General features: G+C 44.7%; 1 protein-coding gene across 1 annotated transcript in view; it reads right to left on the bottom strand.

The window, feature by feature from the left end:
- The window catches only part of LOC144773378 (ATP-binding cassette sub-family C member 2-like), a 560817-nt gene that overhangs the window by 97036 nt on the left and 435931 nt on the right, over positions 1–27850 (bottom strand). The window contains exon 26 of the mRNA XM_078658348.1: positions 7162–7328. Coding sequence (XP_078514474.1) covers positions 7162–7328 — 167 coding nt within the window. The remainder of the gene's footprint in view (positions 1–7161; positions 7329–27850) is intronic.

The following is a 27850-nucleotide window of genomic DNA, read 5'->3' as shown; positions in this document are numbered from 1 at the left end:
GAAAAAGAGCGATGTCACCTACATGGTAGACTTGAAGTCTCCCAGGAACCCCTTGCGGGTCCTGCATGTCAACCGTTTGAAGCCCCACTTAGAAAGGTCCGAAGTGGGCATGCTCCTAGCTACAGATGCTGGAATGGAGGAGGAGAGTGAGCCTCTTCCTGACCTCCTGTCTGCAAAAGAGCAAGATGGGTCAGTGGATGGTGTTGTCCTCTCTGACACACTGACCCCTGAGCAGCAGCAGGATTGTCGCCAACTGTTGGGACAATTCCCTGATCTGTTCTCCTTGATTCCTGGTGTCACTCAGTGGTGTGTCCATGATGTGGACACCGGGGACAGCACTCCTGTCAAGCACAAGGCTTACAGAGTGACTGACAAGGTCAGAGCATACATCAAGGAGGAGGTCTCCAAAATGTTTGCCTTAGGGGTGGTTGAGTCCTCTAGCAGTCCTTGGGCCAGCCCAGTGGTCTTGGTCCCAAAGGCTGCAGCGCCTGGTGCTTCACCGGAACTTCGGTTCTGTGTGGATTACCGAGGACTCAATTCAGTCACCAAGACTGACGCGCACCCCATCCCCAGAGCTGATGAGCTCATAGATCGGTTGGGGGCTGCCCTGTACCTTAGTACGTTTGATCTAACGTCTGGGTACTGGCAGATCGCCTTGACTGATGGGGCAAAAGAGAGGTCAGCATTCTCCACACCAGATGGGCACTACCAGTTCCGGGTTATGCCCTTTGGGATGAAGAATGCCCCTGCCACCTTCCAGAGGTTGGTCAACCAGGTCTTGGCTGGACTGGAGGATGTCAGTGCCGCCTACCTGGACGACATCGCAGTGTTCAGCGCCAGCTGGGAGGAACACTTGCGCCACCTCCAGGAAGTGTTGTTGGCCCTGCGCAGAGCAGGCCTCACAATCAAAGCCAGTAAGTGCCAGATTGGGCAGGGTTCAGTGGTGTACTTGGGGCACCAAGTAGGGAGCGGTAAGGTGGCCCCCCTGCAACCCAAGATTGATACCATCCTGGCATGGGCACCGCCCAAAACCCAGACTCAGGTGAGAGCCTTCTTGGGTCTCACGGGTTATTACAGGAGGTTCGTCAAGGATTATGGTAACATTGTGCACCCCTTGACTTCGCTGACTTCCAGGAAGCAGCCACGACTTGTGATCTGGACTGACGCCTGTCAGACGGCCTTTGACACCCTGAAAACTGCAATGTGCACAGCACCCATACTCCAGGCACCCGACTTTTCTAAAGAATTTGTTGTCCAGACGGACGCTTCAGAGCATGGCGTGGGGGCTGTTCTAGCTCAGGTGAATAAAGAGGGCCGAGACTTACCTGTAGCCTTCATCAGTAGGAGGTTACTTCCCAGGGAACAGAGGTGGAGTGCGATAGAGAGAGAAGCATTTGCTGTGGTCTGGGCGCTGAAGAAGCTAAGACCCTACCTGTTTGGGACTCACTTCCGGGTTCAGACAGACCACAGGCCCCTCAGATGGTTGATGCAGATGAGGGGTGAGAATCCAAAGCTGTTGAGGTGGTCCATTTCCCTACAGGGGATGGACTTCACGGTGGAACACCGCCCTGGCACAGATCACGCCAATGCTGATGGTCTGTCCAGATTTTTCCGCCTTAGTGATGAGGACTCCCTAGGGTAAGGGTAGTTCTCCCCACATTTCAGCTGGAGGGGACACGTGTTAGACCTGGCATCATTGGCATGAGTCTCTCCTCCATTTTTTCTGTTTGCCTCCTCTGTTTACGATATTTTTGCTGGTATACTGCTTTGGGCACTGTGCCACTGCTGATCAGTGCCACAGTGCAAGTGCTCCCTATGTGAAATTGCTGTATTGATTGAATTCCATGTTTGGCTTATTTGGTTTACTGTCAGTCCCTAGTAGAGTGCACCAGGAGTGCCAGGGCTTGTAAATACAAATGCTGCTAGTGGGCCTGCAGCACGTGTTGTGCCACCCACAAGAGCGGCCTAGTAAAAGTATGTCTGAAGGTCTACCATTGCTAGACCACGTGCAGTCTGGTACTGTCACGCAGACTGCGCAAGTACACCTACTTGCCAGTCCCTAAACCTTCCCTTAACTTCATGTTAGTCACCCCTATGGTAGGCCCACGGGCAGGGTGCATTGTAAGCATAAGGTAGGACAAGCCTGACAAGGTTGGCATGTCCTAATAGTGAATTACAGCCATATTCGTTTTTCACTAGTGTAAGGTAACCTGCTCTCCATCAGTTAGAATGGGCTGCCAGGATTATTAATGCTATAATCCTAGTGGGCTCGGGGAGCATGGTGCAATGTCGAGTTTGGTATCCCTGAACTCAGGGTTTAATAACGCATCCGTTTGTGTGGATGGTTTTTGGACTCTGTGTTTGAAAATAGCACTTTTAGAACGTAGATATTTTCTTGTCTAACTGTCTACCGGTCTCTGCTGGTTCTGGTGTGCGTGTGACAGGAGCTGGGTGGCTCCAGAGGTCTGAATGAGTCAGTGTGGGATGAGTGGGGCATTTGCATTGAGAGTAGGGGAAGTGTAGCTCCTGATAGCCTGCCCTGCCTGATACAATGCTGGCTCTGCCCCCCTGCCGGGCGGCTGATGACTCTGTGCCTGCCTGGGACTTTCCTGGCCCACCTCCTGCCGGGCACTTGATGGCCCTGCCCCTGCCAGTGACAATGCTGGCTCCGCTCCTGCTGGGCGGCTGAAGACTCTGCCCTGCACAGTGAATAGGCCAGGTGCTTCGGCCTGGCAACACCCACAACAAACCCAAGATGGGGGGAAATTCCCCTGCATGGACAAAGGGATCAAAGCCAAAAAGGGGTATAAGAGAAGGACCCCTGAACCAAGAATTTAGATCACTTCTGACAAGGAAACCTGAACCAAGGACAAGAAGCCTGCTGATCTAAGGACTGCCTACCCCTTCTGCCAGAGTGCTGTTTGTTGGGGGAATCCTGCATTGCTTCTTTATTTTTGCCAAGGAACCAGGAGAGAGGAACTGTGTGTGTACTCTCAATCTTTGCTAAGAAAATCTCCAAGGGCTGGAAGAGTGCCAGTCTCCTGTTGAAGTCACAGGGCTAAAGGACTTCATCTGCTTAAAGTGCTGTTTGCTGGAACTTGTGAATCCAGCACCTCTGAAAGAATCCAGCAATCTCGACGCCGACGGACGCCGCCGAATCCAGCTCGACATCGTGAGTAACGGCTCCAGTGTCCCGCTTCCTCGACGCCGGCCGCCGGGCCCGATCGACGCCAGCAACAACGCCAGTGAGTAGTGAGTTCGGCTCCAGCTCCAAGTGACCTCGTGTCTGCACCGCTGCTGATCGCATCGACTTCGAGCCCTCTCGACGCCGTGAGCGCTGCTCACTCTTGCAACATCGACATCGACGACGCCGTATCCTGCTTCATCTCGTGAGCGCTGCTCCCGCCTGACTTCGGTCGACGCCGCTGCAGATCGCCCCGACTCCGAGGCCCGATCGACGCAGAAGACGCGACGCCGGACATCTCGACGCCGCTGATCATCGAGTGCTTCACTTTTCCAAGGTACTGTGTTGTGGGGGTCTGTGCGACTCCGGGCTCGACGTAGCGCTCCTCGCGGTCGACGCCGAACCTTTGGATTAACTTTGCCTCGACGTCGTGTACCTCCCGTGTGGGTTACATTGTTGCCAAGAACTGTGTTTTAGAGAAGAAGAGTTGCTTTTGATACTAAAGACTTTGTGCTAAGAAGAAACCGTGCTTGAACTATTATTTTTCCTTCCAAGAGTATTTATTAAGATTGTGGTATATTTTGTCGTTATTTGGTCTTGTGCTAAGCCTTATATAAAAATCCTTATTTTTATAATACTACTGTGTCGTGTCCATTTGTAGTGTATTCACTTTATTATTGTATGTGGTCATAAATGCTTAACGCACTGCCTCTGAGATAAGCCTGTCTGCTTTGCCAAGCTACCAAGGGGTGAGCAGGGGTTATCTAAGTGTGTGATCCCCTTGCCCTGACTAGAAAAGGTGTGTCCCTATTTGTCAGAAGTGTATACCTCTGCCAACTAGAGACAGCCGCTTCTAACAATAATGCTAATTGATCTGCTGTCTTTCTGATCTCCGCAGGGGCGCATTGGCTCATATTTTTTTTTTAGGACAACACCGCCCCCCTTCTTGAGTAGATGCTTTATCTAACATTAGCTGATAGGATAGTGTCAACAGTTTTGATGGAGAATAGGGGCAACACAAGATATGGGACTAGATAAAATCTAGAGATACATTTTTAGGTCAAGCCTAAGCAGTGAGCATGCTGACCTGCTGTAATCACCATACGGAGTGTAATCCTGCCTGCTGCTTTTTGGTTCACTCCTGTGTTGGTCTTCTTTTGTGACTCCTCACTGGTTGGCGCTCTTGATCCACCACGTCTGTTTTTCACTCAGGAGCACCGGCCTACTACAGTTTCCTTACGCTGTACATGTTTATGTGGTCCTTTGGGGACTACTTCAAGAAAGCAAAAATGGGGAAGCTTGCAAACATAAAGTGAATGAATAACAAACACACTTCACCCAACTTGGTGGTGGTATCCACCCCACATTCCAAGCTGGTGGTGAAATCTGAGCTTTTTGGCCACTTGTATGCACGCTATATTGTTTTTTGCACGATTCCTAAAACGTATGTGCCGATCCTCACACTTTCTTGCACCCTGCCCACCCAGCTACGACAGACGCAAAACCTGCTCACCTTCAGAAGGCTCCTCAAGACCTGGCTCTTCGAGCAGTAGCAGCACCCCCCCCCACCCCTTCCCACCAGCGCCTTGAGACCCTCACAGTTAAGTAGCGCGCTCTACAAGTTCACTGATTGATTGATTGATTGATTGATTTCCCAATTTCCTCCTGCACATCTCTAAGATGTCACACGCCACATCCAGTGGCCGGTCTCAACCCCTGCACGCCCCTCAAAAATCCAGCGCAGCTCATTCTCCCTTCCCTGTGGTGAGCAGGCTCGGGGACACCAGCACTGCACAGGCATCGTTGCCGTGAATCTGGAGGAGAGCAGAGACCATGCCAGTGGATTCCCGGCAGAACACAGCCACAGCTGCACAAACATGGCTTTGCTGACCACTGCAAGGATGCAGGAGGTGCTAAAGTACCAGGTAAACAGCTCCGGGGAGAGGTCATAAATTGTCTGTGTCCCTCTCAAGGCCTTGAGGAGATATCTACTGGGTGCGGGGACAATGGGCGTCTCTGTGTATATTGAGCGTGTATGTTAATAGTAGTACGAGTGTGCCTCAACCTCGCACCCCTTTCAGTTTACGGAAGAGACTGCAGAAACTTTGGAAATACTTTTAGCGAGCATTCCCGAAACTGCAACATGTGCAAGAAGTAGAGCTTGAGGACAGGAGGTAGCACTGTTGCCGAGGAAGATATAAACTGCACTTACTATACATTAAAGAGGATCACCACTCCTAAGGAGGCCGAGGTAAGGTTCGGCTTTGTTCCGGATAACTTATGGAGGCGTGCTTTACAACTTGCCAGGACTGCACTCCACTGCACATATTATTAACTTAGTCACAGTGGGCTCAGCTCACTGCATTAGCAGCTGAGACCCGTAGCTGCCTCAGTCTGCGTCTGGCCTAGTGGGGTGGCTTGCAGAACGTCAGTTGAACTGCTAGAATTATCAGGGGGGTGGCACCTTCACTGGCTGTTGCAGTTTTCCAATAGCGAACTGGCGCCACCCCCAGAGTCAGTGACCTTTTGGTGACTTCACATTCTGCAGCCGGAGAATCACACAAATGAATTTTGGGGCAATGTTAATGATCACACTAACTTTCTATGTAATTCTGCACCACAATAAAATCACTGGCACCTGGGCTCTCACAGGTCGGGTCCCACATGGGCAGACTCACTGACTTTCACAGTGCTGCAGGAGGAGGGTCACGTTGGTGTAGGATGTTTTAAATTATTTCAATTTTCTGGCTGCCCAGCCAGGCCTCAAGGAATTGCTGCTACCACCCGGGCGCTTGCTGAGTTAAATTATAGGAAGACCTCCTCGACACACATGAGCAGGTTAGTGAGCCCTTCCATTTATAGTGCTTTGCAGCAGTTTCAACAACTTCTTAGAGTTTCTTGTTGCTCAAAAGGATGTAATTTCGAAAATTTACCTGTTTACCTTGTCGTCATTGCTTGATTTTGCTTGTGAGAAAGTGTCACTTTAAGTGTCACACATTTGGTCTTGAATGTCACTCGTAACCGCACGGATCTGTCTGTGAACATGTCACACCTAATTAATCTGAAAACTTGCCAGCTATGCACACCAGAAACAGCAGCAACAGCTCTCTGATGGCAGCTACCACACTTACCACCCTTTGTTATGTGCCCTTGCCTCCTACAAGTAAAGCTAGCAGCTATTTTGTGCAGGTTCGTGCATTAATGCATACCTTTGAGTCAATATCAGTGTAATCAGATTAAGGTTACTGTGATATAAAATATGTAACTTTAGTTAGCTTAGTTACAGAATTTAGTGATGCATCTCCAGCTCCTCTTGTGATCTAGGGGCAGTTTTATCAATATTAGACGCAAAACAATGCAACAAGACAACTTGCTGGGTTGCGACAAATGGAGAGAGCAGGAATGCAGCATATTCACTAACATACGGTGCATTTCTGATTTCTACATCTACTCTGGTGCTCTTTGTGCTACCTAGTGCCAATGCAGGCACCCTTGTGCCATGATGCAAGGGACACCTTCCTGCACAAAAACAATCCTTAGAGGCGTTTTCCTCTTTCCCGATGCAGAGTAACGCAAGGCAGTGACTTGCATGCACTACCTTGCATTATTCTAGATTTACAAAGCCAAAGAGGGGCTCACAAGGCGGCTTTGCGTGGCATAGTAAATCTACCTTACGGTACACGTTGCCCTTGCATCACCTTGCGTGATGCAATGGCATAGCTATACTTTGTTAAATCTGTGCCCTAGTGTATTTAGTTTTCACACTAACTGTCGGCTCAGCATTGTATTGTCTGCATGATTTGATCCATAGATCCTGTAATATCTGCATTGTCTTTTTATGAACCTCTAATTTATCTTTTACAAAGCTACCGCTGATGATCGATTCTGGTGTCATCTTACACAGGGTTCTCTGGTCATCATAAGTAATTCATTTTGATACACACAACTTTTAGCCATTCTTATGAATAAACTTTTACCTGAGGTTTTCCCCTCCTTCTGATATCTCATGATTGAGTCTCAAAGGGAGCGACTGAACAAAGGTGTTTAAGTGACACATTTGCAAAGCTTCCCAGAGTTCTGCATCAGAATGCTTTCCAAGTGGATCCAGGTTCATTTGTAAGGTTCCCGAAAACAAAACTGGGTCCTAGTCAAAGAAAGAAAATGATTATCACAAAATGTCAATATCTTCAAAATGTCATTTAGCTTTTATCATTTTCTGAAGATGTTCACGACTATCCTCACATACATTAAAGTGACCATAAGTCACAAGAGTAGAAAGCAAGCATAATGAATCTAACTTTAGGATGGGGAGTCATTTGAGAACTGCATTAAATGTGTTTGTAGGCCTTACTTCAGTTGAAGAATAGGGTGTGCTTTGCTTACTAAAGCACTAATAGTCTCTGCCGGTTACTCACAGAACAACCATCAAGAATTCAACACATCCCAAAAACTTGACATACATGCCCCCACATTAAGAGGCTAGCACACTTTCACCATGAAGAATATGTTCGAATTATGAGGAATGGCTGGTTGTGACCATGGTCATTTGGTCTATGGGGCAAGCCAGCCTTAATCAATAAGGAACCTCATCACACATAAGTAGTTCTCAAGATGCAAGCAAGACAACAGTAGCACACAGTCAAGAATGAATAACAACTTATACCAGACCCTACTTGAATTAAAGTAGCATGTTGACTACATTAGGAATGATGAACAATTGCAATAGAATACAGAAAAGCTAACATGATTGATCTCATGCTTTTTTCCCCGACCCTTGCAGTTGCTGGGACAATCTAGCAACAGAATTGTATTATGTGTTTTGGTGTCGAATTATGTGGTGTGGATTGTGGTGAAGTTGAATTGTGTGGAGTGGATCTGTGTGGATAGCTTTATCTGTTTGGTGACGAAAAAGAAGACTAGGTAGGAGCTAAACTTCAGATCTGTGTGTTAAAAAAAAGAAAGTGTTAGAGATATTGGCACTGTAAATGTAAATGTCTTTTACCTATATTTTATGGAATGGAGTGTATGTGGTGTATAGGAGAATTATGTGGGTTGGATTGGAATTGTTAGTTATGGCATTATGTGGCATGGAATTTGTGTGAAGTAGAGTGGATTTGTATAGTGAAATTATGTGGCAGGGTGTGCAGTTGTATTATGTGGAATGTAGCTATATGTTTTTGAGTGTATTGGAATTATGTGGAGTGGGATTGTGTGTAATGAAGGGTAATTATGATGACTCGTATTTTGTGTTGTGGAGTCTTATGTAGTGGAGTTTAATTTGTTGGTATGATGTTGAATTATGTGTAGTAAATTGGAATTATATGTTGTGGGGTAGAATTGTGTTGTGGGGTGGAATAATGATGTCTGTTTTTTAATTATTTGGTGTGGAATGGATTTGTGTGGAGTTGAATTGTGTGGCACAGGGTAACACTATGTTGAGTGGAATTATGTGGCATGGTGTGGAGTGTTTTTATGTGGATTGTTATGTGGAATAGAGTGGATTTGTGTTGGGTGTATTTATGTGGTATTGAGTAGTGTGTAATTAGCTGCAGTTGAATTATGTAGTGTTGAGTGGTATTATGTGGATTCCAATTATGTTGTGTGGTGTGGGTTGTATGGATTGGAGTTGTATAGTTAATGTTGTCAGGGAAAAAAGGACCAGCCCAAGTCCAGTACTGTAGTGATGGCAAATGGGTGTTTGGGGGAACCGCAGAGCTTTTCCATTCTAAGCATGGCAGACAAACAAAAGAGCTTCTGAGCACTGGATGAGCGGCAGATAATGGAAAAGTCTAAGAATAGGCGTTGTCTATAGAGCTACCTATTGCATTTTTGCCACTTCCCAGCGCTGTAAAGAAGGCTGTTATTCTTACCCGACTTCATGGTATTCCATGTACTGTCTTGAAGAGGCTGAAGCTTGAGATGGCTTTTGCTCAGTTTCGAATGTATGCGCTGAAGAAAAGCCGAGAGGCCAGTGGCAGGCACTTAACTCACTAAACCATCTTCCTGGATTAAAATAAAAACTAGTGAGGTGGCGCTTTTATTAATTTTCTGAGCACCAGAGAGTGACCCAACCTATTGGAGCCCTCAAAGAGATGGTTCCACCTCTTCGCTTACAGAAAGAGGGACATCTGGCACGGATACACGCAGAGAGGCATTACATGCCTGCTATCCAATAGACTGGTAGGTGCTTCTTCATGTATGATGTGCTACCTGTGCAGAGCTCCGTGAGTGGAAGTAAGGATCGTAAGCATAGGGTGGTGTGACACCTGCTCTAAGGCAGGCTCTGCAGGCCGCCTTTGAAAATGCCTTCCTCTATGCTGTGGTAACGTTATCAGCGCCTAATGCTGGAGCAGCTGGGCAAGGATAGTATGTGTTGTGACAAACTGCAGCAGGGAGCAGTCACCAGCTGGGTGGAGCCAGCCACAGTGGGCAAGTGTTTCTGGGACAGAGGTGGCCTGTCCTGCCAGAAAATCTTCTGCTATCGGGGCCTTTAGCTCAGAGTTGAGGGAACAGGGAGACCCTGACCTCTGGTGCCCTGGGTGACGTCCGTACCGGTGGATAGACAACCTCCAGGAGAGCATCAGATTCTGCTGTGTGGTACGTGGCATTGTTTAGACTCTTGCAGGAAAGGGCCTAAAAGTGAGATAGGTTGGCCACAAAATGACCTGTGGCCTTAAGAATAGCCCAAGTGTCTTCAGCATGAGGTGTACACCACAGGTCACTTGATCTGAGCACTGAAATGTCACAGGGATGAGCAGTGCAGTAGGGAAGACATACACGGGAGGGGTGGAGTGGAGATTAAACAGGCAGAACCTTCTGAATTGGTCTTTCTCGGGCGACATTCAGTAACAGGCCTAACATCTACCCTCTCCCCAGTACTCAGTACATTGTTACTGCCTACCATCTCTGCCTTCTCCCTACGACAAGTAGTATGTGTACAGCTCACTTTCTAAATGAACCCCGAAGGCTCACGTCTGTCTTTGTATATTGAAGCAGAGTGATCTGATTGCCTTTCTGGAATGTAAAGTGCTCTGACTTCGACTTAATGTGATCAGCGCTATGAAAACAAGTAGTGAAGGAAGCGGATGGTAAAACAAGCAGCGAAGGGCCAAAGCATGAGAAAACAAAGTGCTCCCAAATAGGACATACAGATGGCAAGCTTAAGTACATTGTACTTTACCAGTACTCCTCAACTGTGAACGGAAGTGAGGGATCTGCTGCGGGAACAAGACAGGAGGCTGCAAACAAGAGTGACACTGGAATGAACCAACGGTAAGCAGGAGGTGGGAATAGAGTAATTTTATTGATGACAGCAGGTCTTGCAGACAGCGCATGCACGCAGTCTCAACATAAAAAGGAAGGTAGACTTATTCCCTGGTTTAAGATTAGCTTTTGACGGTCCTTTCAAATCAATCTCAGGACACGAGGGTCCTTGCTACAGGAAATTAGTTCCAAAGTTGTGTGAGACAGATCCCAGGACAGAAGGATTGCAGACACCTGTCTGATCCACCGGTGAAAACAGTGGGAGAATCAAAAGGCAGAGGGGCAGACACCAAGATCTTGCAGGAACTGTACAAGCTATTGTGGCTGGCACACAATCCATCCAGCACTGCAAGACAATGTCAGAGGTCCCTTAATTGTTGCTCAGCAATATTTGTTCTGGCACCCAGGCCCCTCTGAGCAGGAAACGAGCACCTGTGAGCAAACCGTTCTGGTTGAGGCTAGCTAGTACCAGGGAAGAGCTGAAGCTGGGTATTCAAAAGGCGAATGTCAGACCATGTTCAGGATCTGTAGGGCAGGAGGGCAGGCCGGAGCTACTGGGGCAAATGTGGGGGATGAGCCCTTTTGATACTGATGTCCCAGGATCCGCTTTACTATGGCTCTGCAAATTAAGCCAAGTACAACCATTTGACTCTCAGTGGTAGTGAGAGTGATCAGTCACAGGGCCTCTTAGGGAGGTTAGTGTGGGGAAAGTCAGGCTTGGTAATCAACACCTCCACCTGCAGCGCAATAAGATCAATGTCAAGTACTTTATTACACAGAAAACACAGAAGTATACTACACATACAGTAATTCGAAGATATCTGATTTACAGGCATGAATCTTAATGCTTCCAGCCTCCTTTTCCGGCTAGCTCATCTACTCCTAACCTGTCCCTCGTGTCCCCCTGCCTTCTGTGAATTCACCCCACCCGGTACTAAGTTTGAGGCACTACAGCTCTCTCTTTCTCTTGGACTTAGCACTCAGTCTTTCAGGTCCAGGCCCTTTTAGTCTCACACCCAGTTTGTAAAACCAGTGCTATATTACGTTCATCCCTCCAGCAGCAGCCAGCCTTCACCGGTAGCAGGAAGCATCCAGATGGCACACAGCAGTCTTTAGGTTAATTAGGCAGCAGCTGGTCATGCAGTGCATCACTCAGGGGGTTGCAGTAGGAGTGGAGGCTTTTGCCAGTGGCCTTTTCGGGGAGCTGGCAGTAGATCTCTGCTCATGGCATGGCTCACTCCGGCAATCCAGTGAGTTTCTGGTGCTTCTTCTTGAGCAAGACAATAAGATGACCACAGGTGATTGTTCCTCAGAGCGGAAGTCACCAAATACTATCTTTGGCACACAGTGCCTCAAGGTGACAACCTCAATTCTTTAAAAGGCACCCCCGGGGCACCTCTCAGATCACTTGGTCAACAGGACTGGTCCTAACCCAAACACACACTTTGCCCAATGCCGTGGTAACGATGAGAAAATAAAGGAGGGGATGATAAGCCTGGATGGTAGTGGCGCTACACCAAATATTGGCAATATCAGTATTTGTCGCACTGTTTATCTAGGTTGTTGGGTGCCTAGGTATGGGTCATCATCCTAACCCACCAATGATCCGTAGATCTAATGATACTTATGCAACACCTATCACACCAACTTCAAACATTCAATAACACAATGTCATAGATTAGATTCACAAGATCAAATTCAGATTTCAAGGCTGGACTTGAAGAAAGCTTTGTGGATTAAAAGAACCATAAACTCACTCAATCTGAATTTGATCTTGTGAATCTAATCTATGACATTGTGTTATTGAATGTTTGAAGTTGGTGTGATAGGTGTTGCATAAGTATCATTAGAGCCGTGGTAACGATGTGCAATTGTGGGGCACCGGTGCCACAAGTAAATGTTTACACAGGCTTCGGTTGGGCCTACCACCCGGGTATACAGGTTCAGGTGCTGTGGTAACTTCAACAGAGGAAATTATGAAGACTGCACTGCCTTGTTTGGCAGTACAGAGATTTCTTCAGTGCCGCTGCTTAGTGAGTCAGATGAACCCTACGCCAGGATCAATAAAGGCAATAAAGGCAGTCCCGTCCACAATCAGCTCCTCTTGATATCATGCTATAATTCAATTTACCTTTATTTGGTTTAAAATGCAAACCATAAAAGCACTAAAAACTCTCACATAAAACATTAATAAAACAAAAACCGATAGAAAAAATGTACAGTAAGTTTTACAAATCGCTGCTCATACGAATCTTAATAGTGGCAGAAAAAAGCGACTGACACTAATACATGATAGTGGGGTATTGAGCAGCTGTGAAAAACAGAAGAGCTGGCCTACATTGTGCACAATTCACTTGCTTAAAAACAGGTACAAGAAACTTCGAATTTCTGATGGGGAAATAAATAAAATTCGCAAAACATGACATGCATAGTACACTGCAAAGAGAAATATCACAGGGACAAAATATATTGCTGTCATGTGTCTTTCAGCTTTTAGAAAATAACATGTAATATTGAATGAGGCTCATCCTCAATCGAGTTAACAGATAATGATCCCACTGTTCATGTACTTTAAAAAGATAAGGTTCCAATTAAATTGTTGTTTTAACTAATATAAATAATTTGACAAACGCTTTAGATAACTCTAAAAGCTCTCTGATATGTTTTCTAGATTGATAAAAGACAGATTTAGCACAGATCTTTCCTTATTTGTTAACATTTCCGGAGAGTAAAAAAAATGCTGGTGTGCCCAATTCTGTTCAAAGTAATTTGATGTAGGATAACCACCTTGATTTACTATTGGGCTCCAATGATGAAGGTATTTAATGATCAATCTGTTCAGAATGGTATTAGGATTGATACAGAGGGTGATCCATAGCAGGAGCAGAGAGAGCAGGGTTCCATCTGTCAAACAGGAAATGTCAAGTTCTCTGTGACAAGAAATGTGTGGAAACTTCCAGGCACAGATAAAAGTTGGCAACAACATTTGTTCTTTTCAACTTTTAGAGAGCCAGGGTTAAAATACCTGCAAACCTTGGCTCCATAGCAGGCAACAGGAATGCACTTGGTATTCTATGAGGTAATCATATGTGGAAAAAACCTCCTGCCTATATTACACACAAGAGAGCAGATGTATGAAAAATATTTGACTGGAAATACGAAGGTCATTTCAGCAAGATATGCTATCAAAACATACGCCCAAATGCGAAAACATTTAACCTTCTCAAGATGATGGCCCTAAATGGAAAAAATGCTGGATTTAACATGTTTTGAACCAGCAATCATTACAAATGTCTATGTAAAATTTGTGCTAAAATGGGGTGCTAGGAGGCGCAAACACAAGATGGCCGCACTGTAGTGAGGCTCCGGTGGCCCGGGTGGAAAAATCCATCAAAATCCTTCCTGATGCACGGCTAAGGTGCTGCAGAAGAACATGGATGAAGAGCACTACACGGCAGGCGATTGTATGACAAAATATCGAAAGACAGAAAATCGACCTACAAAAATATCGACACAGAAATATCGACGTCAAAAATATCGAAGTCCTATGTACATAAAGGTAAGTACAAAAATATCGTAAAAAAATATTGTAAAAAATATCGATGTTAAAAATAGAGTTTTTTATGTTTTAATAATAATGTGAAAATAAGTAAAAAATAAATCTAATTTACAAAATTATAGATATAAACATTAAAACATATTTAAAAAATATTAACTAATACATATAATTTTAAAATTATTAAACATCTACATATAAATTAATATATATACTTACTCCACATATTGCAACAGTAGGGAAAGTGTTGGATAGCGTAGGGGTAAAAATTACTATTCCAACTCCAGAGAGTGCAACAGTAGGGAGAGCGCTGGATAGCGTAGGGGTAAAAATTACTATTCCCACTCCAGTGAGTGCAACAGTAGGGAAAGCGTTGGATAGTGTGGGGGTAAAAATTACTATTCCCACTCCAGAGAGTGCAACAGTAGGGAAAGCGCTGGATAGCGTAGGGGTAAAAATTACTATTCCCACTCCAGAGAGCGCAACAGTAGGGAAAGCGCTGGATAGCGTAGGGGTAAAAATTACTATTCCCACTCCAGTAAGTGCAACAGTAGGGAAAGAGCTGGATAGCGTAGGGGTAAAAATGACTATTCCCACTCCAGAGAGTGCAACAGAAGGGAAAGTGCTGGATAGCGTAAGGGTTAAATTAATATATTTATCAATTACATATTTTTTTTTATAAATAAAATATTGATAATTAATTTACAAACAAATATTTCAAAAAATACCAATACGTTTAAATTAATATTTTCTTAAATAACAATAAATTACATCCCACACTATTCCCCCTTTAACACACAACACACTACACATACAAAATACAATTAATAATAAATTAATATAATAAAAAAACAATCATATGTATTAATTACCCAATAATAAGTAATCACAAATTAATAATTAATTAACAATACATTAATTAACAATAGCGAGAAATAATAGTTATTAATAAATTAATTTTAAATAATATAATTAACTAATTGATAAAACATAATTACCAATTATTAAGTAATTAACAATTAATTAATAATAAATACCAATAAATAAAAACAATCTCATTAATTGATTTAATGTAATTATTTCCCTCCCTAGTCCCCTATAAACCCACAACCCACTATACATAAAACATCACATAATTAATTTATCAATAATCACTTAATAAAAGTTAATCATTAATTAACAATAAATTAATTAACAATAACAATAGATAATAATAATTAATAAATTAATTATATTTCATATAATTAACTAAGTAATACAAAGTAATTACCAATTAATAATCAACAATTTATTAATCATCAATAACAATTAATAAAAACACATTAATTAATTAATTATAGTTAAATTACTTCCCACCCTGTTCCCCTATAAACCCACAACCCGCTCTGATACTAAAAAGCAAAATTTACTTTAACAAAATTACTAATTTCTAAACATTTATTTTAAAACTTATAAAAAATACATTAAAAAAAGTTTAACATCCATATAAAATACATACTAAAATACATAACACAATCGATATTATTAACAACAATATTTTTGCTTACGATATTACTTACTTCAATATTACTTACTTTGATATTACTTACTTCGATATTTAAAAAATCGATATTACTTAACTTGGAATCGATATTCTGGTCAACAATATTCTTGACTTCGATATTCTGTCCCTACAACATTAAAAACTCGATAATGAAATGAATGAAATGAAATGAAATGAAATTAAAACAGATTTATTACGCGCTGACTCAGCCCATCGGGCATCAAGGCGCCTATTATTAATGTAGGTCGATATTTTAAATTCGATATTTTGACTGCCCACCACGGCGGGCACCCGGTGGTCCGAGAGGTGGCGGCGGCTGACACCGAGATCATGAAATAAAACCTCGGACTGTTCTGTGTGGCCGCTGCACATCGAGATACGCAGAGATGTCACAAGGCCCCAGATAAATCAAGCCTGCAGCACCATACAGCGGCTGAGCCACCCCGGGAGCCACAAGAGCGCAGCAGTAACCACGAGATGAGAGATGGCATGGGGGGGTCAGCAATTCTCAAAAAACACCTGTTCACGCTCGGAAACACCTATTTCGCTGTCGGCAAGCTGAATGTGGCTGACTGCATGGGTACGTATTGGAGGCTCCTGAGAATTTGGGGTAGTGGCGCCCGCATCTTAAGAATTGCCCCGCGAAAATGTACCTGCAGCCCACACATGAGAGGTACGAACTCTGCCTCAATTGCTGAATGCCTGCCACATCACAGAGCACCTAAAGTTGAGCGCAGGGGCATGGACACTAAAACACAATGTTCTGCCAGAGTAGCGCTTAATGGGCCTGCATGCGCGATGCCAATTTTTTTCTGATTTCGCACAACCACTGTCTCGTGGGGAAGATGCATAAATAACTAGAGGTGGAACGCAGGGAGCACTTGATTACTGCTTGGCTTCAAGGGTGTGCAAGAAAGCACCACAAGGTTATTCACAATTTTTCTCTGATTTCAGTCAGCTCCGATCTCCTGGGGAGGATGCATAATTAACAAGAGGTGAAACGCAGGGAGCACATGATCACTGGTTGGCTCCAGGGTGCATAAGAAAGCAACAAAATGTTATACACAACTCCCACAGTACACGACCTCGTACCTCCACCCCAACAGACTCATTAAAGCCAACAACGCTGTGAATCATCAAAACCCAATTTAGGGTAGGACATCAAAAGTGTGGGAATGCTGCATCGCAGATCAGTCATGGGCAGAACAGAAAGGAAACAAACTAAGCTATCCTTTGAGCCTCGCAAGGCACTGTGAACACATCAGGAAGATGCGGAGCAAACAGAGACGGATCAACCCGCTCCTACACAACAGAGCCATGAAGAAGACATGAAAACTTTCCTAATCACCATGAAGCAAAGTCTTACTTCCAAAGAAACTAAAGTGGACTCGATGTCAGCCCGCATGGACCTTATAGCAAATAAACTCGAAAAACATGACAGCAGATTCACAGAAGCAGAACACAGGATTTCTGAACTAGCGACACCTCGGAGGGCAGGACGGAACAACTAACACAGACGGAAAAGCTGTTAAAGGTCATTGCTGCGAAAAACAGGATTCAGCAGAACGTTCTAGACGCAAGATTCGAATCCTAGGGGAGCTCAAGAGCGAGCTCAAGAGCACCAATACGGGGTGCATAGATGACTATGTTGAACACTTACTGTAATCCATTTTTGGAGCTAATGCTTTCTCCCCACAACTAGTGGTAGAAAGAGCGCATCGCTGGCTGGGCCGTGTCCTCCCCCAGGAGCAATCGCTAGGACCATTGTTGCATGTCTGCTGAATTACTGAGACCGCGACATGGGACTCCGGATGGCCAGGGAGAAGTCACAACTACTATTCGAAGGAGACGCTCTCACATTATATCCAGATTTCACACTCGCAGTTCAAGAAGCAGGAAATAGCTTTTTACCAGCGAAGAAGACACTCAGGAATGCACAGATTGACTACGCTTTAATGTACCCAGAGTCACCTATCAGGGGAAACAACAGGTTTTTGTGAACCCGCAACAAGTAGAAGACTTTTTGAAACTTACCCAACGGAGGGCGTCAGAGTTGACCCCAATAAAGGTTGCCCAATCACTCTATGTCACCAACATCGGAATAACACCAAACCTGATTGCTGTGAAGCGGGACAAGAGAGAAAACAGACTAGCAGGAAACACTCATCAAAGATACAATACTACACAACTACTTGCATCATTACGTATCCTACTCCTAGGCAGTAGCACCCTGCTTAGAATAATAAGGTTGGACCAATTATATGCTTCTGCAAATATGTGCGCCGACAATGATCATTGGGTCTTCTAATACACCCGGACACCCTCCTCCTAGCTCACTGAGCTAAGGAGTGGTTGGAGAGTTGTATTACCCCGTAGTGCTACTCATAAGGAGAATCCTCCCTATTTTCTGCACGTTTTTTAATTGTTAGAGCCAATTTCCATGGCTTGTTGGGAAAAAGGTGGGAGACTAAATGCCGACAAGTTTGGGTTGTTGTTGTGGTGGGGGGGGGGGGTGGATGGGGTACGGAAAAGTAGAGTACAATCTGAAATTCGACACATATCACAGCTGCATACATACACATTGATAGTGGTGCGACACTACTACCTCATAGCTTATTGGGCCCTTCTCCTGAATATATGATAACACCCATAAATGCTCCAAAAATTCATTTCCGATATTGGAATGTCCGGGGTCTGGGTAACCCATGCAAATGCAGAAATGTTGTGGCCTATTTGGACAGGCACAACATTCAAATAGCCCTATTACAGGAGACACATTTTGGCCCACACAACACTCCTAGCTTTGCATCCCGTTAGACAGAACACTGTTACTTTGCATCTTACTCTACATATGCTAGGGGAACAGTAATACTGTTAAAAAAAACACACACCTTACGGTCCAATGGGAGCCAGCCATGACAAACAAGGTCGATACTGCATTATATGGGAATGCCTATGCTCACATTTCGTCCCTATAATAATTTGTTTGTGGGCCAAACATAGACGATCCCACCTTTTTCACTACACTATGGAGAAAAATATTAGCCGTTGGCTCTACATATGTACTTTGGGGAGGAGATTTCAATACAGCACTTGAACCCCAGTACAACAGGTCACATCCCACTCACCACCTTTACACAGCAGCACAAAATCAAATGCAAGTTATTATGGCGGACCATGATCTTGTAGATGCTTGGCTATACCTTCACCTGAAAATCAAGGATGGTATTTATCACTCTTTGGTGCACACAACATGGTCAAGGCTCAATTACTATATAGTCTCTAAAGGGATGGCCCCATGATCATTAAAATAGAACATCAAGCGCAAACATATTGAGATCACTCCCCAGTACGAATGATATTGACATCCCCTGAGGCTAGTATACCTCATATTGCCTGGCGACTTAACACATCAACACTGCTAGACACAGCCTTCAGGGTGGAACTAGGGCAGGAGATAACCGAGTACTTTCAGCGTAACATCGGATCGGTCACACAACTAGCCACTGTATGGGAGGCCTCTAATGTTCAATGCAGGGGATCTGCATATCCAAAGGAACTAGGGTGCTATGGGACATACGTAACACACTTGATAAGATCGAAGCAGAACTAAAAAGGCTCGAACATAAACTTTCCTCCTCCCTGGCCGCCAATAAATATTTCTTGGCTCATAGGTATGGGGAGGGATAAAGGCCCAGTAAAGCACTGACAAAACTAATTCGGAAGCCCCACTTTTCCAAATATGTATTAGAGATTCAAGATTCCAATGGCAAGATACATAGAGACACAGCAGACCTGGTACAAATATTCACAACACTGCGAAGAGAAAACATCCTTTTGCACTAGCAACTTATTTTGATGATGTAGCTCTTGGATGGCTGGGGAGTGCACAAGGAGTGTTTCTATCTGCTCCTCTGGAAGAGGATGAAATTTGTGCAGCGTTAATGCAGATGAATTCTGGTCGCACCCCTGGACTAGACGGCCTCCTGGCCGAATTTTATAAAACATATGCAGATCACCTAGTTCCCATTCTCAAACAGGTAGATGAGGAGGCTAGAGAAGCTGGTATCCTTCCTCTGTCTATGAGGGAAGCAGTGATTACATCACTGCTTAACCCAGGAAAATCAGCACTGAAATGTGAATCGCATAAGCTGCTCTTCCTCATCAACTGCAATGCTAAAATCCTTGCTAAGGTTCTGTCAAATCGATTAGGCCTCCTTATGAAGGCTCCGGTATTTCCGGAGCAGGCAGGTTTTATTCCTGGGCGAGCCATGTCCTATATCCTCTGTACCCTGTTTTCCGTTATGCAAGACATAGACTCCGACCTTGCAGCGGTAGCAGTCTTTCTAGATGCTACTAAGGCATTCGACTCCGTTGAATGGGATTACCTAATTGGTAAACAATGGGCATACTGGCAGGCTTCCGGGGTAAAGTCATTATATATCCAACCGAGAGTAAGCATCTTCATAAAATGGGGTACGTTCCCCCTCCTTCTCTATATTGCGGGGTGCACAACAAAGGGGCTCTCTCTTGCCCCTTTTTGGTGATCACTATTGAACCACTGGCCGCCAAACTGCGAAAACATCATCAGGAGCGCGCTATCTATTATCCCACATGACAGACCGTAATCTCCTTATAGGCAGATGATGTTACACTTTATATGAGGAACCCACAAACCAATCTCAACGCCCATTTTACGGGAATTCATAACCTTTGGTGAGTTCTCAGGGATACATATAAACTGGGAGAAATCCCAGATATTCCCCCTGACTGAATGCATCTCTCCATATAAACTACACCACCCAATAGAGTGGTGTGTAGCAGAAGTAAAATATCCACGCATCAACATTACAAAAAACAGGGCAGAGGATAAGACCCAACTATGGAGTGTTACTCACGACATTAACAGACACCATCACAAGATGGATGGCCATGCCCTTATCACTGGCCGGTAGAACATTGTTGATAAAAATGAGAATTCTCCCAAAGTTACTTTATCTATTTATCAACATTCCCTACAACCCAGGTTGGACCTTTTTCATTACTCTGAAGACACAACGTATACAGTTGGCAACAACCCAGACTGAAATGGGAGATAATGACACAACCATATGTTCAAGGAGGTTTTGAGGTTCCAGAATTATATTATTTATGTGAAAAAGCACACTTTGCAGTGCATTGATTCAAACTCTCCCTCGTACATGGCACACCTGGCAGTTGGACAGGGAAATATGGATACAATCCCACTAAAAGGAATGATAGCAATTAAACCTAAGATTAGAGATTCAGACCCCACCACAGAGGCGTGCACCACAACAGCAAAGCGGCGAATCGCCGAAAAAACAGACACTCCAATGATATACTCACCATTGCTGCCTCTCCCCGGTCACCCAGACCTAAAGGTAACTCAAGAACAGGGCTGCAGCCAGATGTTAGATAGACTCTGGATACAAACATGGGGGACCTCTACATTGATGGGAAATTCAGGACACAGGAGCAATTCTTTCGCGATACAGAGCCCAGACCCATGTACTTATTCTTATCTGTGAGATTAAGACAAAGAGTTAGGGCAACTACACCTACATTCCCCGACGGGCCATCCATTTTACTTCTATTATACCATGTTACAATCTACAGAACCCAAACACACAGTCTCACTCTTATACTATAAGGTGCAAAACTCCTTCACAAAAAAAACAGACAAAAGCTCGCACACAATGGGAAACAGAGCTGGGGGTCAATCTGCTGGACAAACAATGGGAATAATGCTGCCAACAGACTAGCCGCTTTTTTGCGAATAATTTATTATACATTTCTGCATCGATTATACTACACGCCAATAAAAATGCACTCATTCCACTTATTATTATTATTATTATTAATGGGCATTTATTAAGCGCCTGGTTACGCCACTGGCGTGTCCCCGCGCTATGACAAGTGGAGTGACTGTCCCCCCTCCTCCCAAACAAGCTATTTGCTGAAAAGGTGCGTTTTAAGTTTTTTCCTAAACTGGACTTCGGAGGGTTCAAGCCGAAGTTCCAGCGGAAGATTATTCCAGCATTTGGGAGCAAGGTATCTAAAGGATCTACCTCCCATACGAGCTTTAAATATTCTTGGAACTTTTAACAGCCCGGTCTGCGAGGACCGAAGTCTGCGTACAGGCTCATAATGGGTTACTAGACTCTGGAGCGGAAAAGGTGCTTTGCCGCTCAAGATACGATGACAAGTGGCAAGGGCCTTAAACTCCACTCTCCTCTCAATGGGGAGCCAGTGGAGGGCCCGTAAGGCTGGTTTGGCGGATGACCTCCTAGGGAGTCTGAGGACCAACCGCGCTGCCGCATTTTGAAGAACCTGCAGGCGGCCGATGACCCTGCCTGTGGCCCCCAAATAGAGCAGGTTCCCATAATCAAGTCGGGAGGTGACCAAGGCATGCACCAGTGTCTGACGAGCAGAGATGGGAAGCAGATCTAATACTTTCCTAAGGGCTCTCAGAACACTGAAGCATATCCCTGCCACCCGACCGACCTGTGGACCGAAAGTAAGGTCCTTGTCCAGCCACACGCCAAGGTTCCTTGCCTCACGGCAGGGAGCAGGAACTTCCCCCAGACAAGGTGGCCACCACGCCGACGACCACGCAGACGGTGCACCCCCCACCACGAGCACCTCGGTCTTGCTCCCGTTCAACTTTAAACAGTTTGCAGACATCCAGGCAGCAAGATCTTTCATGCAGTTCCTGAAGATGTCTGCCGCAAGTCCGGGCGCGCGCGATAGGGAGATGACCAACTGCGTGTCATCGGCGTAGGACACCAAGCGGAGACCATGCCCCTCCACGATAGTCGCCAGGGGGGAGACGTAGATGTTGAATAGAGTTGGGCTCAGGGACGAACCCTGAGGTACGAGAAAATGGCAATGTGTCAGACGTAGAAAAGAACCAGCAGATTTTCTGCATTTGGCCTGGGAATGCACTGCTATCAATAAATACTGGCTACAGGTGTTTAAAGGGATGGCTCAGATTATATAATTCCAGAAGGTGGCCTGTAGATGGGGTAGAGGGAGATCTCCTAAGTTTAAAGAATGGCTCCAAGAACAGACATTAAGATATTCAGAATTACTCCCACTAGCGTACAGACCGAAAGATATTTGGGACCCATTAAAAACATATCTCCTGAACAAACCAGTATAACCACCAGCCCTGACACTGTAAAATTGGGTCACCATCTAATAACTGAAGAGATGCTCCTATTATTGCATTGATTTAGGAGATAGTCAGTACGAAATAGACTGAGATGTGAATCGAAGGCGTTTCATTTTTTTCCCTCTCTAATCTGTCTTTTTTTAAAGATTTTAATGATTGCACCAGACCAGAATAATCATGTTTCTGATAAAGACATGCACTGTGTTTGCAAAGAAAAAATACTCTGCAAAACAGTATAAATAGAATTATACTCGTGTTACTATGAAATGTAAAAGATCTGAATAAAAAGAGTTTTTTAAAAACTATTTGTGCTAAAATCCCAATAATTCATAAAGGAAACAAATATTTGACTCATGTATGTGCTGAAATAGGTAAATCTAAAATTTAATTATTTGCTAGGATAAAAACAAATTAATACGATTTCAAAAGGAACAGGTGTCCCTGTCAACGCTGGAGTCAAGAACGTCATTTTATGCCTTATACTTTAATTCATTTTTCCTGAGTCTAACAGCCTCTTTGTACTGTAATCTACACACAGCTACCTGTTCCATGTTTTGGGAGTCTTAGTGCTTGTCTCAGTCTGCTATTAGTCCGAGAAAATGAACTATTGAACCATCTATTATGTTGGCCAGAGGAGGATCAGTGTCTGTTGATAGTGAGCTGTTAACTGAGTCACAAATACAATTAAAAGCCACAAGGACCGAAAGATCCATGTTGTGAATTGAACCTAAACAATTATAGATATCCCTCAAGTTAAGGTTTCCTATAAGGGAAAGAGGATTTGCCCAATTCGATTTCAGCCTCTACCGAACTTTCATAACTTCCTCCTCTTAATGCACATAACATTAGAACATAATTTGAGCCAAGAAAACATGAAAGATAGTAGTAGAGGATTATGGTCACTAAAACAAGATGGTCTAACAAAAGAAGATGAATTGTTACCTAGGTCATTAGTAATAAAAACGTAGTCAATAATGGTTGAGCTGACCTTGCCAACAAAAGAAGCATCGAGAGTGCCAGACGAGGTTGCATCCTCATGTACATCCAGTAAATTCCTATCAAATATTAAGTCAGAAAGAATATTCCCTGTTTATCACAGTTATCTTTTAAAACAGGAAAACCCCTCGGAGAGGCATTTGACAAGTGGAAATCAACTATAAAAGACTGCAAGCCAATCTTGGCATTGAAGTGCCCAGCAATAATAACTGAATAATCCCAATTGAGGGAGTCCCTGTCCACATTAGGGTACATTGAACAGTGACCACACTGTCAACATTATTGTTATCAAAGTTATTGTTGTAAAAATTGAATAATACAATGTTAAAACATTTGTCCCTTTTTAGGTCTCGGCCTGATGTAAGCAGCGCATGTGCTGCTCTCGTCATACGAGACTTCTTGGAATCAATACGATTCCAGAAGCCTCGTCCCAGCTCCTCCTTAAGTTTTGATTTGTGCGTGTCGTTTAGCGTCACAAATGATGCCAAAGGCAGTGCAATGATTGCACTGAAGGCATGTCAATCCCTAATTGTTGCCATCCTGTCTCCTTTTATCCACGCCCTGTGGGATTGGATCTCTTACAGGCGGCGTGACACAGTAGGTTTATCCTAAGCTTGCTGCACTTTATTTTTTTAAGACATCGCATGCGTTTGTTATCGGTGCAGCTTCAACTAGCCATTTCGCTTGCTGTAAGCTTTACTTCACAGCGCTTTTTTTTCAGGCGGTTTTCCTTTAAATGTGCACACACAACCGTATCGTTATTAATTTGTTTTGCTTTGGATTGTATGTTTCAAGCTAATAAGTGTTAGCTTTCACAGTGCTTTGTTCTCCGACGGTTTCATTTTAATGCCCGACGGGTTTCCTTCAATGAGCACACACCCGGCAGTTTTCATTTTAATGCCCGACGGGTTGCCTTCAACGCGCGCACACACAAGTGTATCTTTTCCGGCGGTTTTCATTTTAATGACCGACGGGTTTTCTTCAATGCGCACACACAAGCGTACCTTTATTAAATAGTTTAGGTGCTGCGCAACAATCACTAGCATGTGCGTGTGTAACATGCGTGTGTAGTTGAGTTTGCGTCTATGGTGAAGTACTCTTCTGCTGCTAGTATTGCACTTTGTGTGTTAACCAGTGGGTGTGTTTGCATACTTGGTTGTGGTGATGGGGGAGTGAATAAATTGTTGCTGGTGTGTTTGTCGTGTTGTGTGCGCATGTGTTTGTGCTGCTCATAATGTGTGTTGTCTTGTAGTTGGGTGGTGTGACAGTTTATCTAATACTGGCAATGTGTAGTGGTAATCTTGTATGTGGTGCTTGGCTCATGGCGTGTGTGTTTGTAAAAGTCTCTGCAGCCCTGGTGGTCTGTGTTGGTGATGATGTGCGTGATGCTGGTTTAAGCTTAGTTCAAGTTAATTATATACATATATATGTGTGTGTGTGTGTGGTAATCGTGTATGGTGATAGTGTAGTGTGATTGAGTTGTGCGTGGGCGTCTGGTGATTGTGCAGTGTTTTCCGTGGTGTGCCATCTGGGATGGTGCCGGGCTGTGTAGTGCTGCGCAGTTCTGAGTGCGAGTGTGTTGTGTAGCGCTGATATGCAATGTGTGTGGGTTGCGCGGTGCCAGCTGTGTGGGAGGGATGCCGGAGATATGAATGTGTATTATTCGTAAATGTTATGACGCTAAATTCCTATAGTGTTATACAGCATTGCCTCACACCAGAAGAGCACCAACACCTCAGCCTCTCAATCAGCCCTCAGTTTACCGCCACCCCCCAATATTGATCTGAAGACAGAGGGAAAGAGAGGCAGCAGAGCCTAGGCAGGCGGGAGAGAGGGCTGTGGCTGCTTGGGTGGTCTTTTCTCTCCCTTCAGTTGCTTAGCAGCTAATAATAGGAGATGTTTGTGGGGTAATTTCCCTCTTCTTAAGCCAATGGAGGGAGGCACAGCCCTTTTCCATCCCAGAACGACCACCCACCCAGCCGGCCCGTTCCCTCCCCCTCTCACCTCTTTTCAAGATCTGCAAATGTTGGTGGGACTGCCTGTGAAGAGGAGCTCCGAGACCCCCAGAGCAGCCCTTTTTCTCGCCACTCTTGATTTTTGATATCTGGCTGTGCTTTGGTTTTTAGGTCTGCATAGGAGGGGACCTCATGTAATCGATTCCATTTTTGCCCTAAAAACGTGCACACGTTGCATTGCTTTGAATGGCAATGCGTGCACGTTTGGCAATTCCCTTGCGGGAGCGAGCGGCGCCATATGGTAGCAATTATCGTGCTGGCTCCTGCAAGGGAAACGCTGAGCATCCCTGGACGTTTCATGCTTATTTTCAGTTTTGCCTGCATTGAGTCTAGCGTCCAGGAGGTGGTGCTGTGAACAGATGCTCCGAGGCTCATTGTTGCAGTCCTCGGTGGAGGCTGCAGGAGCATCCATCATGGGAAGGAAGCGGGGGTGATGCGCATCCACCCGGACATCCTCCCTCTCCGTTTCCCATTGGCTAGCCGAGTCCGGAAACCTTGAATGAAGCTCCCGAGCCGGGTGCTGCTATGAGGATTATTTGCCTGTTGCTAGCACCGGTTTAAGCATTCCCCGCAATGCATCTTGGCATCCCAGTTAGGGGAGTGCCTCAGGTATCACAGCGCCTGAGAGGCTCTTTGAAGCCCGTCGCCTAGCAGGCTAGAGCTGCACTCCAAGGATGAAGACCAGCCACGCTGCACTGCAAGCCTGCATGGCTCTTGCCTCCTACTACATCTACACACCGCTGCCGGACACCATCGGCTAGCCCTGGAAGCTCATGCTGCTGGACGCCACTTTCAGGGGGGCACTGGACCTGGTAAGACCACTATGTGTGGGGAGGTGGAGGGGGGACCTGACATCCGACACAGCCTACACCATATAAAGCCACCAGGCAGCCAGTGCCATGGAAAGCTAGCCAGATGTCCAAAGCAAACACTGGCCACATATGTGTGATCAGAATTTCTATAATACGTAGCACGAGTTATAAAGTCACAACACCCTTCCTCCCCCCTGCCCCCACCAACTCCACGGCAACATGGATACACCCTAAACCCAAAGAAATGCACATTAGCACTCAGGTGTAAACATAGCATTTGGCCTGGTGACATTACGCTAGTTCCTAACCGGCTGTGCAAAACACAACTCCAAAGAACTGAGGGAAGTAAACATACTATTACCTAGACAAAGATGTGAATGAAAGCACCAACACCACATTTGTAAAACATGACCTCCCGAGGTGAACAAGCCATAAATCCACGCAAAACGTGTCCTGTACACATATGATAAACACTCTTAAAATGAAAACTGAAGTTTCTCTAGTTATTGTTTCAAATGAGCACAGAAGATTATATCACTACATTGATTGACTTTTTAAACTGAACTTTCTAATTAATCTAAACTTTTTAAACATGAACTTAAGAACGTTTATTTGCACCCCCCCTCCCTTCCACACACACACACACACACACACACACACACACACACGCACACACACATGCACGCACACACACATGCACACACACCCTTCGATGTTTCCATGAGTGAACCAAGCGCCATGATTCGGGTCAGTTCTGAAATATATATGGCCATTGTTCCTATTATACCGGGGTCAAATATGCATTGTGTGAAGCAGTATCTGAATGGGGGGTTCGTATGGTGCATATTCTGACCCAACTTACTTAAGGGTGCTCTTAATTGGACAGTCATGGTAACGAGCTACGGTGAAACCGGTTAAACCGGTTGAACCGTTTTGCATAAGATCAACTGTTTGTACAGGGAGAAGCCCGGATTTGAGCAAAGGTTTCCTGTTAACACATTGTGTTATGTTAATATAATTTGTAAATCGCCTGAATCACCCCATTGTGCAATTTGGTCATTGTATATACAATCCTTTCTTTCTAGTTTAAGACGGAAACATACGTTATATTGAATTATTTGCTGATCTATGTTTGTTATGGGACTCTGACGCTGGAGGTGGGTGTCTTCCTAGGTGAAGTTGTTTGCGTGATTGATTACAAAGAATGGCTAAATCAGAAAAGAGAACGACTAGGAGAGGAGATGGGGCCTAACAACCAGAGTTGCCAACTTTAGAACTGGAGAATT

Source organism: Lissotriton helveticus, chromosome 8 (assembly GCF_964261635.1).
Source record: "Lissotriton helveticus chromosome 8, aLisHel1.1, whole genome shotgun sequence".
NCBI lineage: Eukaryota > Metazoa > Chordata > Amphibia > Caudata > Salamandridae > Lissotriton > Lissotriton helveticus.
The sequence above is the reverse complement of the archived record's forward strand: the minus strand, read 5'-3'. Positions and strand labels throughout refer to the sequence as shown.